Below are 14,524 nucleotides of genomic sequence, written 5' to 3' on the forward strand. Positions count from 1 at the left end.
CCCCTCTCTGGGCTCCTTGCCCATACGCACAGACTGCCCCAAACCCCCAACAGACTCGCCTGTAAATTGTTACAGCATGTGTTTCCCAAATTGCAATTCCCCTGTTGTTCCTGAATAAACTGAATTTCTGATCATTTGACCTTGCCTCCGTTTATCTCTGTTTAGGTTGACATAACCAAATGATCTTTGGGAAACTGAGGCACAGAGAGGTCATGTGATTTGCCTATTTGTGAAATGGGGACAATGACAGTATGTATGGCATGAGAAACAGATGGGTTATTTTACTTAGAAAAGGGCCTACAAAATAATAATTGCTTAAAAACACTAACTTCTATTACTTTAAGGTTAATTATATTTATAAAATAACAGTAATACATTTTCAATGTACAGATTCAAGCCAAGAACCTATACTTACAGAAGAGATATAAATGTTACAAACATTGTTGATGCAGGAATAACAATATAATGACAGAAGTGGAGAGGAGAGAAGAGGAGGAAGTATGTATGAGGGTGATAATATCCTCAACCTTCATTTCAGGTGGTCAACAGATCTTGTCTAAACTTGAAACTAAGTATACCACTGTCATTTAAAGTCACACAGGCAACAATTATAAGAATAAAATGATTATAATATAGTGATGAAATCAGGAAACAGATGGGGATAAGACGTAATATTTGTGGGCTTCATATTAAGGAATAAATCCATCTACTGTCAGAAATGAATTAATCAAGAAATATATATAATTATGAAAACCGTCAGAAAGAATAAAAGAAGTTGCTGACAGTAACTACTTCTAGGAAGTGGAGAGTGATGGGATAGGGCTGAGGTCAGGAAGACACATTTTGTTTCTTTTTGTCCTTTGCCTCCCTCTCTAATGTTTGACTTTTTTTTTTTTTAAACCACGTGCTACGTTACTTCTATGCTAATAAATTAAAATAAGAAATTAGGAAGAAAATTTAACTGCAACTTTATACTTATTGCAACTTATTTGCATATTTTGAGCACACTTCTAATCAATTATCATTTGGTTTTCCCATGAAAGTAGAATCTGGCTTCCTTTTAACTGCACTGTAGTGAACTCTGTGTTTTAATTTAATACTTTTAATTTCTTACATATTAAAATAAAATTTAGCCTTAAGGAAATATAAAGTCACTAAAAGCCTGATCTTTGGCAAGGCTCTTTGTCAATTCCTATGTTCGTTATCAAGTTCATGCCTTTGTTCTACATAGTCTTTCAATTATTGAAATCAGGACACCTCACGACATTCCTAAGTGTTCCAATGACAATCACCCTGGAACAAACAGTTCAACCATTCTCTTTTTCTTTAGATAAACAATATGTTCATCTGTCAGAGACAAAAAGAAGAGGGAGATGATTCATGAAAGAACATTATCAACTGTGAGAAACCTCTTGAAAAGTAACCATGTTATGTATAAGAAGGTAGTTATTGATGATTCATTCAGTATGACAAAAGAATATATAAACGTAGATATTTGGAGAGACAAAGAGTAGGTCAGGGACAGATGTGACAGGGCAACCTGGATATGTTTATTGTATTACTTACAAATGCATTCAGAAATCATGAAATAGAATATTAACAAATGTAGTCTGTGAACACGCTTGCAGGACTAAAATCTTCCACTTGAAAAGAAAATGCTAACGAGCCAACAAGGACCGCATAACCCGATCCTCGATATTTCTGTTCATCTGCAAATGTGTACATGAACAGCAGGATCAATATGTTCTGGCCCTTACTGTGAAGCATGTGGCTGCATAAATGAACACTGACTTATAATGCAGAATGAACGTCTCTATCCCCTCTCATCTGGCTGTACTGAGGCTGTGGAGTATTTTTCTTCGTGTCACACTTAGGAAAAACAACATATTAACATCGCTTAACATGCCGACTGAGTGTGAGCCTGCCTCCTTTCCAAAGTCAGGTTGCTGAGTCATTCACCTGGAAACTCAGTCTAGATGGGGTTAATTAAACCCAGCTGGAGCAAGACACCCAACAAAGATGCTTATTTAGAGAGCATTTGCTCCCGGACTGGTAAACCAGGAAGAAAATTTATATTCTGGACGTTTCTAGAAGCAAGATTGGCATAGGAAAATGGTAGACTAGACTCGTCGAGAAAAGAAAGATCAAAGTGAGAAAAGATAAGCTGCACTGAAAATCAGGGCAGATGCAGTCCAGTGGCATTTCAAACACAGTTAATAAGGCAATGTATTTGACCCTGGGGATTGGGCTGGGTAAAAGAGATGGGTAATAGGAAAACCAAAGCAGATGTTCCTTAGAGTAAATGTATTATACATACAATATATATGAATGTATTCATTATATATAATGTATGTATTTACCATGTTGTTTTGCTTTTTCTTGAACTGTTATTAATTCACTTACTGAGCTTCTTTATACAAGAAAAAGCAAACAACTATTTTATCTTAGAAAATATAATAGTGTGAATATAGTTAAGGACATTTGGTTCACTATGTCACACTGAGTTCCTTTTACGAAGGTCAACAGAACAACTCTCATGCTTTATAGCAATTGCTTTGCTGTTCCAGAGCAATTGTTTCTTTTGATATTCTGAGCACTGAGTCATAGAACTGATTGTGGTCTGCTCTTTGCCTTGGTTGCTAAGATGCTCAGAGCCTCTTTTAACCCTGAAATATAAATATATAAACATATATATATACACACATACAGGGCCTTATGGTATTTGCTATCTAAGTATCTGACAAGAGAAATGTTTCTTTTTCACATTATTAATCTGATGATGGTAATTAATTGCACTACAGCCACTCACATAAGATCTACAACCATTTTTAACGCTACAGTTGAAGCTCATTACTAACACATTATTTGTATTGAAAGACCAACTCCATTCTTAGCAAAGTTAGAATATAACCTTGATTTTCTGGCAGTCTCAGTTTCAAAGATGTTGATACCCCCCCTCCACCATAACCACATTCATGCTCTGATAGTTTTAACATTTCAACAACTAAGTGTAATATCACATAAAAATAGGATATTCTTATTCAGTACATTCCAATGGATGGTTAGATCAATATGGTCAACATAAATAACATGTTGCATAGTGGGAAATGATCAGGAACCATCCTGGAGAAAAAGATATCATACTCTAAATCAATACTTTTAAAAATTATTCAATGTCTCGATAATCTTACCTATGACTGTGGATGAGAGCGTTCAAAGCCAGACCATCAGACCAGCTGGTGGTGAAGTTAATGACATTAACCTGTGGATAATTACGAGTTGATTGTCGGACCCAGCTCAGGAGTATCTTTTCACTGTTGGTTTGTTGCAATCCAGCCATGATATTTTTCATTACATTTTTGACCTACGTGTGGAAAGATATTTTCATAAGGAAATGCATGAACAAGAAGCACACAAACTTAAACCTGAATGTTCTAATCTTCAGTTAATAAATACTGGCTCAGTGGTGATGACAGATTTGCACTGATCAGGCAACCCTCCCATGATGAATGGGATTCAAAGGGCAAAGGGCAGTTTTCTCCCTGCCTCAAGAAAGAAGAGGGAGCTAGTGCTCCTTGAACAAAAGAATCTTGGAAGGATCTTTCTGGACAAAGTGCCTGTCATGAACAGGGGCACCAAATGCAGACAAAAACGACTGGGGCCTGGCACGTTGGCCCTGTGGTGGTTTCTGTCTTAGCTGTTCCTCTGCCCACAGCATGAAACGCTTCTCTTGAGTGGGGGCGGGGGGGAGGGGGAGGTAACAAGGCTCTACGCACGTTGTCCCCTTGTACTTGTTTTTGGCAGAGAGGTTAAAGGGCTTCAGGTCCGTGAAAGATACGTGGGGAGAAGGGGTGGAACATTCAAGATGCCCTCACGTGCAGAGCGGCTAGACAGTGCTAAGGCAAGGGGTGCCGTCCTGTGTGCTGGGCTCAGGAACGTCACCTCGGGGCTGTGAGGAGGCCCGCTCCGTCAGCAACTCCCACTGCTACTCTGAGAAGTCACAGCCTCCCTCCCAACACACGGCCCCCTGGCCACCTCCGGAGTCACAGTCGGAATTCCCTACTTCCATCCTGTGGGCTGTGGTCACCTCTGCAGAGTCCCCTTGTTTGAGAAATTCGGCCACGTTGTGAAAGATCACGTAGAAGTGCAAACAGCATGGTGGCAAAGAAAACGCCTGGGCTTTGGTTCCGAAGGCCCGTCCCATCAACCGACAGCTGTGATGGAGATGGTGAAGGAGACTAAGGCCGCTGTGACGCCGCGTAGGAAGTCCATTCAGGGCCTGCACAAGCCCTGCCACTTGTTCAGCAGGGTGGCAGCGGCAAGGAGAAAGCCAAGGGCCAGCAGGGACCCCAGCACGGGCGCAGTGAGGAAGACGGAGGCCGAATGAGAGACGCAACTCCGCCAGCAGGAGACGGCCTCAGGGCGAGCAGAGGAGGGCGCGCAGCCAGGAGTGCGGCGGCGCAGGTATGGGAGGGGCCGCTGGGTCCTGGGGGGTGGGGTCTGGGGGCCACGTAGTAGCGTCGGTTCGGCGCCACCCACCCTCCCACCCCCGGCTCCCGGAAGGGAAGCGGAAACCAAGACTGTGCAAAAGGGGAAAAAGGTCAGGTTCGGTCTTATTTTCATGAATTGGTTTCTGGCCATTTGATTCTGTCCTAGGCTGTGTGCAGGTGCAAATGCCACTCGGCAGGTTGTTGTATTTCCAACTGTCGCTCTTCTGGTTCAGCTGCCACAGAAATCCATTTTCTGGGTTTCGAGAATGCAGTTGACACCTCATTATAGAACAGACCGTCCACATTTTCTATTAAAGGAATCATTACTAGGCTACTTCTTTAATATGTCAGTCCCCTTATCACATACTTAAAGGAAGTATATAAGTAAATGTGATTCGTTTTGACCACCAAGGGCTTGCCTTTCGGGCAGTATAAGGTCCATATACTACCAACATTTGATCAGATGATGAATATTTATTGTGTATTCCAAATATGACATTTTATTTTGCTTCTTCATCCATGCAGAAGTTAACAAATGCCTTTGGGGAAAATACATATTTTAACATCTCCAATGTTAGTAATCCTTTTATGAAAGAGTCAATGAAAATTTTAGGATAGACTATTAAATCTAACTTTAAAATACTTGAAAAGGATTTGAGATGATGTTTTGTAAACGTGGGATTGATGTGAAGATGTGAAATCTTAGCATACATTTGTCACCATCCCTTGATAGCTAAATCTATTATTTAGGGGTAGATTATCCAGTTTTCTTAATTCCTTCCTGACCTGCTTATTTAGCCACTTACTCACTGAATAAATAGGTCAAATAGTTACATAAGATATATAATTTTTCTCATCATATTCTAAAGTTATAAAATATACAGCCTCCACATACAGAGACTGCAGGATGTGTACTGTGTGTCCTGTGCTGAACCAGGGTTGGAATCGGCAGACACTGGCTCAGTGGTGTTGATGGATTTGCACTGATCAGGCAACCCTCCAATGATGAATGGGATTCACTTGTGAAATGCTTGGCCAGACTGCCCTCTATGCACATAATGTTAAAGGACAACATGGTATTCGATCCAAAGCTCCTTTAGCATCGTTATGTCACTAATTCAGCTTATCAGCCTCAGCCTCATTGCTGTTGCTTCTACCTGGGTGCAAATGTTGCTGAGAAAAAAATAATAATAAAGGGCAATGTGAGATAACAGTTCTTCTTTTCCTACAGAAAAGAGAGTTACCAAGAAATCTTTATTAAGGATCAACCTTCAGTCAAACACTGAGCGGCTCCTATGGGGAGTCTTTAAGCAGAAAAATTCCCCACCCTCAGGGTTCACTGTCCCTAAGACAGAAAGAATCAATATAAATAAATGTGTGTGTGTGTGTGAATACAGCTATACATCTATTTTTTAAAGGAAAAAAATGAAATGTCTTTGAGCACTGATTTCAAAAAATGACTAGGAGTTAACGGGGCAAAGAAGGTGTGACGGACCTGGAGATGCACTACCAGGATTCTCCTTTAAGGAAGGGCTGTTTCTCCAGCTGTCCTGAGGCAGACATCACCCATGAGTCCCCTCAGGAACTACTTGAGTTGCACAAGCATGTCACCTATGGTCACATCCCTCCTAGGGCAGCTCAACTTATTAACTGATGAAGGGAAATTGTATAAAGACTCAACCATCTCAGCCCCACTCACGATAACTCTAAAGGCTCATTCTAGCTCCCAGTTCTCCATGGAGTTCAAGAAGGCTTTTGAGTGTGCATCCATGAACAACCTGCCTGCCAAACTCAGAGTCTGCTTCCCAGAATCCATCCTGTGACTAAAAGGAGTTACAGCAGAGGGGTAGGACTGAAGAGAGGGAGGAATAGTCTTCTACAAGGGATGGATGGTAGTGTGTGAAAGACCTGCAGAAGATCGAGACCTGTTTTGCCCAGAAGGCACTAGCTAGGCAGGAGGTTACAGTAAGGGCTTTCAGCAGCGCAAAATCCATCTTTCTCTTACCTGTTGTGCACATAATAAGTAACATAAACATTCCAGTGTAAAGGAGCCCTGGAATTGAGTATTTCTTTTGACGTAGCCAGCAAAGGTGGGGGTCTGACCTCTGAGAGCACACCACTGCTAGTGATACCAAGCAGGACCCTGTGAGGCTCCTGGGCACAAAAGCCTTTCTGTGTCCGTTTCTTGATTACAGGAAATAGGCTTCCTTCAGCCTCCATGACCTTCCCTGAGTTCCACGGAGCAGATTCAAACAGTTGCTAATTAGGGAAGGGAGGGGATGCAGAGACAAGGGAGGAACAGTCAAGAAACTATAGTGCAGGGCTTCCCTGGTGGCGCAGTGGTTGAGAATCTGCCTGCCAATGCAGGGGACACGGGTTCGAGCCCTGGTCTGGGAAGATCCCACATGCCACGGAGCAACTGGGTCCGTGAGCCACAACTACTGAGCCTGCGCGTCTGGAGCCTGTGCTCCGCAACAAGAGAGGCCGCGATGGTGAGAGGCCTGCGCACCGCGATGAAGAGTGGTCCCCACTTGCCACAATTAGAGAAAGCCCTCGCAGAGAAACGAAGACCCAACACAGTCATAAATAAATAAATAAATAAATAAATAAAAGAACGTGAATTTCTTAAAAAAAAAAAAAAGAAACTATAGTGCAGCCTTGGGACAAGGTCCTGGTTCCCCCTCAAGGGATACACATAACAGTATCTTCGAGCTGTTTTGCAGATACTGAAACCTCCACCAGGTGGGAGAAGTTAACAGTGTGCTGCCCACAAGCACGTAGACCCCAGACGGGTTGGAACCAGGAGGTTGATGATGCTGACTCCCACTTACCTCACCACCAACCAATCAGAAGAACGTCCACGAGCTGATCACACCCTCTTTGAACAATTACTATAAAACTCCCCACTACCCCCTCCTGGTTGGGATACACAGTTTTGAGGGCATTAGCCTGCTGTGGCCCCCTTTGCCTGGCAAAACAATAAAGATATTCTTTTCTATTTCACCCAAAACTCTGTCTCTGAGAATTAATTTGGTGTCGGGGTACAGAGGCCAGATTCAGCTTCATTAGCAGGATATGTTTTTATCTCCAGCTGGTTCCCAGAACCGAGGTGACCCCCCGCCCCCACTAAAAAGGATGGTTTGCACTTTAAAAGGAAGGAAGAAAGGGACACCTAACACACATTGTCTACTTCACAATTTTGCTCAAAGCTGCTTACTCCTCGATACAGGCATTATTTTTCAGGCAAATCATTTCATTTAAGTAGAAACCAGAAAAACAGTGACAGGGGAAATGGGGTTGGCATTCCTGAGTTTCTGCAAGTTCAGAAAGAAGGCCTTCACAGCAATAGTAATAACATAGTATATGACACTGGAACCACAGATTCACATCTTTCCATCTCTTCATGTCATTCTTAATCTCATAGATCTGGGAAGTACATTAGGTTGGCCAGTGTGTCCTTTAATCTTTACTGAGACTCAAGGGCTTCTTTGACTATTTTAAAAGAAGGCAAATACGCACTCTTGGTGAAAATATCTTCTGCGATTCATTGGGTTATGATGAGGAGTATCGAGCAGGAAGAACTTTTAAAAAGTGATTTAGTAGTTTTAGTAGAACAGGGCAGTGTGATAGAAGAGATAAGATAAAGAGGCAGAGGCTGGGAAGAGTCTACATCCTTGCAATCACAAGGATATGGTGATTTGAGGACATAGATGGAAAACAGAAGACTGTAAGAGAAGTCTCAGACCAGGAAAGACTGCAAAAGCATTCCTTCTGGTATTCCTGATGTGAAAGCCCTTCCACATGCTAATTAAAAAAATGAGCACACGCACAAGCAAATGAAGAAAATATCAGACAGGGTGGTTTTAAACTCTATCCTGCAGTGAGTTGAGAGGGAATTGGAAAGGGTTTTGAGGAGATAAGAAAGGGTGAGATCATATGAGAGACAGTTTGGGTGATAAATACAATTAAAATAGCCTTTTGGGGCTCTGAGCATGCCTAAGTCCTCCTGCTGGCTTTGTCATGACTGCCATCTGCGCAACTCAAAGTGTTTTCTGCAAGCTGGGGTCTCTCCATGAACAATTTGTTACAAGGCCATAAGACAAATATCAATACAACAGTTGATAGTCCATTAGAAACTTCCATAGCAATTTTACAGAGTCCTATTTATGTTGGTTGAGTTTAATGATAAAAAAGAAGCTTGGGTTTTATGTGTCTCTTTATTTCATTTTTCTAATGCTTCAGTTTTATTGTAATTTACACACAATGGAAAAGGGGAAAAATACTGCTCCTTCCTCAAGATAGTTTGAGAAGTACTGAGCAACAGAAGGAAACCAGTTTGGTGGGGGGCCCTATGTTGCCTTGCTGGTTCTATTTGACACCATCGCTACATGAAAAAAGCCCAGAATTGAGAATCTTGGGCTCACTGGAGGCTCTTATGAGCTATTCTCTGTTGTCAGCCACTATGGTTGTTCTCTCTCTCTTCCCATATTGCTGTGAAATAGGACTGAGCCAGTTCAGAGTGTTTACAATAAAAGATATGGGAGTCAATTGGGAGAACAATATGGGTGTCAATTGGGAGAACAATATGGGTACTGAGTTCACTAGGTATACCTTTGGTCTACATGCTGTCTGACTCCGACCAGGACCAATCTACAATTCAAGTTAAAAGTCAACCTTACTAAAGGAAGTAGTGATACCTGCTACAATAGGAATGGACCTCAAAGATTATGTTCAGTGAAAGAAGACAGATATAAAAGGATATATATTGTATGAGTGCATTTGGTATGAAATGTCCAAAAAGGCATACATATAGAGACAGAAAATAGATGAATGGTTGCCTAGGGTTGGGGGTGGGAGAGGAGAGTAATGGTAAATGGACATGAGATTTATTTTTAGGGTGGTGGAAATGTGCTAAAATTAGATTGTTGTGATGATTGTACAACTCTGTAAATATCCTAAAATGTTCAACAGATGGGGGGAATTGTTTCTTCCTCAAAATAATTTGAGAAGTGCTGGGCAACAGAACTAAACCAGTTTGGTATACTTTGAATTTTACACATAGAACAGGTAAACTTATGATATATAAATTATATCTCAAAAAAAGCTGTTATATAAAAAAGTAATCTCTACCAGTAAAAAGAGCCGGCATCTCAATTACCCTCCAAATTCTTCAAATATGAGTGGAAAAAAAAAGTTATTAGTATGATACGCCTCTAAGGAAAATGTTACACTGTACTGAGTGCTTTATGGATATTCTCTCATTTAATCCTGACAAGAAATATATGTGTTCATTATTTTTTTTTCACTTTTGATAGTGAGGGAATTATGGCCCAGAAAGGGATGACATTATATCCAATGTCACTAAGATGGTAAATGAGGAAGTTAAAACTTAAGCTCCTGTCAGTCTGACTAAAAAAATATATACTCTTCACTAAACCAATGATCTGTGATCCATTTTGCAGAGGACCAGTAAATATAGGCATTCAGAAGACCCTGTGCTGAGGTGGTTCAGAAAAAATGCAATTTCCAAATCAGACTATGAAGTAAGTTTTTCTGTATAACACATATACAGATCATATCCCAATAATCTTTTATTGGCTTTAGTTTACATTGAGAATACACACGATTCACAAAGTCTTATTCATTTGATAGTGATTAACAGGAAAAATACCCCTCTTCTTACAAAACTATGCAGATTTACTTTTAGGTGAGTTACAGAAGACCTATTTGTGAAAAGTATTTTTATTACCCTATTGATGAGGTTTCTTTTTTTTTTTTTTTTTTGCCTCATCTGTACCCAGTGAAATAAAATTTAGAAAAGTATTCCTGCAAATGTGCTAGAACCTGTTTTATAATCTGCTGATACTTCACATTGCAGATGACAATCATCCCAGTTTAAAAGGCAGCACTATGGAGATGGGCTTTGTATTGTTAGAGATATACATGTTTTGCAGATCAATGGTAAAAATGAAAGGATCAGCAATGTTACCTTCCCCCACGAAAAAAAAAAATCATCAGGATTCTTACCTGCCAGTGGAGGATTATATTCCAAATCAAACCAAGAGTCAGTTTATGATTTCCATCTACTATGTCAGTGCTTCCAATATTCACTAAATCAACCTGTTAAAGATAAAGGGGAAACATTTGAAGGAAGGAGACAAAATGTCTGTTTGAAAAGAAAACAAAATGCAAAGGTAATTGCATTTATCTATTTCCAGAGCCTAAGCAGCATTATAGCTTTTTAAAAATAATCTATAAATGAAACAAACTGCATTTGTAACTGCACTTTCTGTAACAAACAAGTGTCCCCAAACACATTTACAAAGAGATAGGAAATGAGTGTACTTTAGTGTATAAATAAATTACTGCAGATTAAAGAGTCCAATAAGAGTATCTCCAAATAAAATATATAACAATGATAACTCATAAAGGATGCCTAAAATTAAAAAGTGCTTCCTAGGACATAATTGAAACTCAAAAATAGAAATTTCATCAATCCTTTTATCTAGCTCAGAGGAGTGCTATTGTAATTAGGGATGACTGCATTTGACTAAAATGTCCTTGCTTTAGAAATACATGTTAGAACTCTACTAAACAATGGAGCTAATGGCCAGCTCTCTTTTCTCTATCTAGGACTGGGTTTGGGAATTAAAATCTGGCAGAGTTTTATTTTTTCAAGACAAATCCCATCTCCTGTCCTTCTTGCTCCTAACGTTTTTAGGTGGAGTCAGGTTACACATAAACATCAGGCAAATGAGCACATGAAAAGATATTCAACATTACAAGCCATTAGGGAAATGCAAATTATAAACATAAAGAGTTAACACTACATACTTATCATAATGGAAAAAGTTTAAAAACTATAGTGACAATATCAAATGCTGATGAGGATATAGAGAAATTGGGTCACTCATGCTTTGCTGATGGAAATGTAAATAGTACAGCAAATCTGGAAAACATTTCCAGCAGTTTCTTACAAAATTGAACATGTGCTTACCATACAATCCAGCAATTGGGCTCTTAGGCATTTATTCTAAAGCAATAAAAACTTCTGTTTATACAAAATCCTATACTTAAGTGTTCATACTAGCTTTATTTGTAACAGCCAAGAACTGGGAACAACCCAGATGCCGTACAAGGGTGAATGGTTAAACATATTGGTACATCCATACCATGGACTACCACTCTGCAATGAAAAGGAACATCTATTGATACATGCAGCAACTTGGGTGAATCTCATGGGCATTATGCTGAGTGAAAAAAACAAAGCCAATCACTGAGGGTTACATACAGTATGATTCTATTTATATAACAACTTTGAAAAGACAAAATTATAGAAATGGAGAACAGAGTAGCAGTTGCCAGAGGTTAGGAACTGAGGTGGGGTGGGAGGGGCAGGTGGATGTGTTTATAAAAGGGTAGCACAAGGGATACTTGTGATGACAGATCTGTTCTGCACTTGACTCTGATGGTGGATACACAAATGTACACATGTGATAATGTTGTAAAGAACTAAAAACACGTGGCCACACACACAAAAAAGTACAAGTAAAACTTGGGAAACATAAATACTACTGGTGGATTGTATTAATGTTGACGTCCATGGTAATATTATACTATGATTTTAATGTATGTTACCATTTGGGTAGAGCTGGGTTAAGGGCACACATGATCTTTCTGTATTATTGCTTATAACTACATGTGAATTTACAATCATCTCAAAGAAAAAGGTTAACTTTAAAAATGAGTATCCAGGGATACTTTAAAAAGAGAGAATATCACAATAAAGCAAATATGCAACTTCAGATTAAGGTCTATACAATGGGGGTGAAACTGTCAGAGCAAGGGTTGAGGGCTGAGAATTCAGATTTCTCTCCCTACTTACTATCCCTAGGCTCACTGATCCCTTTGCTTGACTTTTCTTTTGGCTGTCTCCAGGACTCTGCCATTTTGTCTTGTCCTGAGGTTATTGACCTGAGAGAGTTTCCCATTTATCCTCCTCTAGATAGCTTCACTAAATAGCCGAGATTCATGTTGGTTAAACCTTTCATTCTCTCAGGCTCTAAACCTTTACTGAACTAAGTCTCACTTGGATGTGTCTTTCCCTCTTGTCTCTTCCTCCTTCCTCTTACCATTTTCTCACTCAATGCTAAAATATATTCCTTATCATTCATCTTAATTTTCTAAATCCTATTAATTATAACTTTTAAAACTATGAAGCTATGTGGGAAATCCAGGTGAAAATAATAAAAAGGCTACTCTTCAGTTTCATTGCCAAATCACTCCCAATTACTCCCCACGTAAACTTATTTGTAGGTTCAATGGATAATCTAATACTTAAATTTATTTTTATATCCCAACTATATACAAATTACTGATGGATGGGATTAAAACAAATAATTGATACAGAAAAATTTAGAATCATTGAAATAAGGATAAAAGATCTAGATACAAGTCCATAGTTTAATTCCACACATAATTTATAGTAGAGGGTATTACTAAGCTATGCAATAGATTACATGTGAGGATGGTACCACATGGACATTACAGAGAAGTCAGCCTGAAGTAAATGGACAGCATATAAATGGACATTTAAGTAAGGCTGTATTGAAGAGTGGATGAGCAGAAGTCCTGAAAGCTGGTTAAGGTGAAAGACCTTGATTTTCTTGGGTATAGGAAAGTCAAGGTGATACTGCCATTGTAACACATTACACGTCTGCTTATTTCTACAATGCAGATGCTTCTCATTGGACAGCTGAATTTTAGTAGTACCCCATGCAAATTTTTCCTAATTCAGTGCTGAAGTAAATATCAGAATTTCAAATTACTGGGCATTCACATAGATTTTTTTCCTATACATGCAAACAATAATTTGCCATGATACCTTCATTTTAATTATACAAAGTAGATACAACAAGTTTCTAGAATTTAGATCCCAGGGGAGATTAATAACTCCTGAACAAGAAAGCACTATCATCTACATTTCATCTGGGGATTCCTCATGTGGCAGTAGAGGGGAGGAGTTCTCCATGTGGAAAAGATGCTATAAATTTAAGAATTGATTCACTGATTAATTCATTCAACAAATTCATATGTCAGGCACTGATGTACTTAGAACACAAAAGGGAAGAATACTCCTGCTTTCTGGAACTTAATTATAGTGACAGTGAGAATCAGACCATATATTTTTGAAGATCCAATTATTTAAATAAAGAACATGTGATTTTTAGAAAATAGATATACTGGGGGAATCACTGCTGGTAGTTAAGTTTAGACTTGCCATAGGGATCATCCTGGGGAGACTAAGAGCAAGCAGCAGGCCCTTAGATACCAGCTGCCCCTATCCACTCTCATAAGCTTGTTCTCTGTGTGAGCAGGGAGATGATTCCTCCATTTAGTTATCCCCATAAAATCCCTTTTAAAATCCAATCTATATTATATCAGGGACTGTGCTCAGGCCTGATAAAGAAGACTAAGGTAGAACCCCTAATGTCAAAAAGCTCACAGCAGGTCACAAAATAAAAGTTAATTAAAATTAGGTAGGATCCAAAAATTCCGCTTCTAGGTATATATCCAAAAGAATTGAAAGCAGACTCAAACCGATATTTATACATCAATGTTCACAGCTATTCACAATAGCCTAAAGGTGGAAATGATCCAAATATCCATTGACAGATGAATAGATAAAGAGGACATGGTGTATATATACAACGGAGTATTCTTCAATATTAAAAAGAAAGGAAATTCTGATACATGCTACAACATCAGTGAACCTTGAAAACATTATGCTAAGTGAAATTAGCCAGCCATAAAATGAAAAATATTATATGATTCTACTTAGGAGAGATACCTAGAATAGTCAAATTTATAAAGAAAGAAAGTAGAATAGAGGTTACCGGGGGCTAAGAGAGAGGTGATTACAGAGTTTTTTTAAACAGGTAAGAGGTTCAGTTTGGGATGGTGAAGACGTTCTGGAGATGGATAGTGGTGATGGTTGCATACATAGGGGAATGTATAATACTAATGCCACTCAA

The 14,524-nt window shown here is 39.3% G+C and overlaps 1 protein-coding gene across 1 annotated transcript in view; it reads right to left on the reverse strand.

Moving 5' to 3' along the window:
- The window catches only part of LOC118889001 (dystrophin), a 1,535,792-nt gene extending 1,525,188 nt beyond the window's left edge, over positions 1-10,604 (reverse strand). Inside the window, exons 1-2 of the mRNA XM_036840547.1 lie at positions 10,518-10,604; positions 3,192-3,364 (exon numbers count right to left, since the gene is read on the reverse strand). Of these exons, the coding sequence (XP_036696442.1) occupies positions 3,192-3,352 (161 nt within the window). The 5' untranslated portion in view covers positions 3,353-3,364; positions 10,518-10,604. The remainder of the gene's footprint in view (positions 1-3,191; positions 3,365-10,517) is intronic.
- Positions 10,605-14,524: the final 3,920 nt, after the last annotated feature.

Source organism: Balaenoptera musculus, chromosome X (genome assembly GCF_009873245.2).
Source record: "Balaenoptera musculus isolate JJ_BM4_2016_0621 chromosome X, mBalMus1.pri.v3, whole genome shotgun sequence".
NCBI lineage: Eukaryota > Metazoa > Chordata > Mammalia > Artiodactyla > Balaenopteridae > Balaenoptera > Balaenoptera musculus.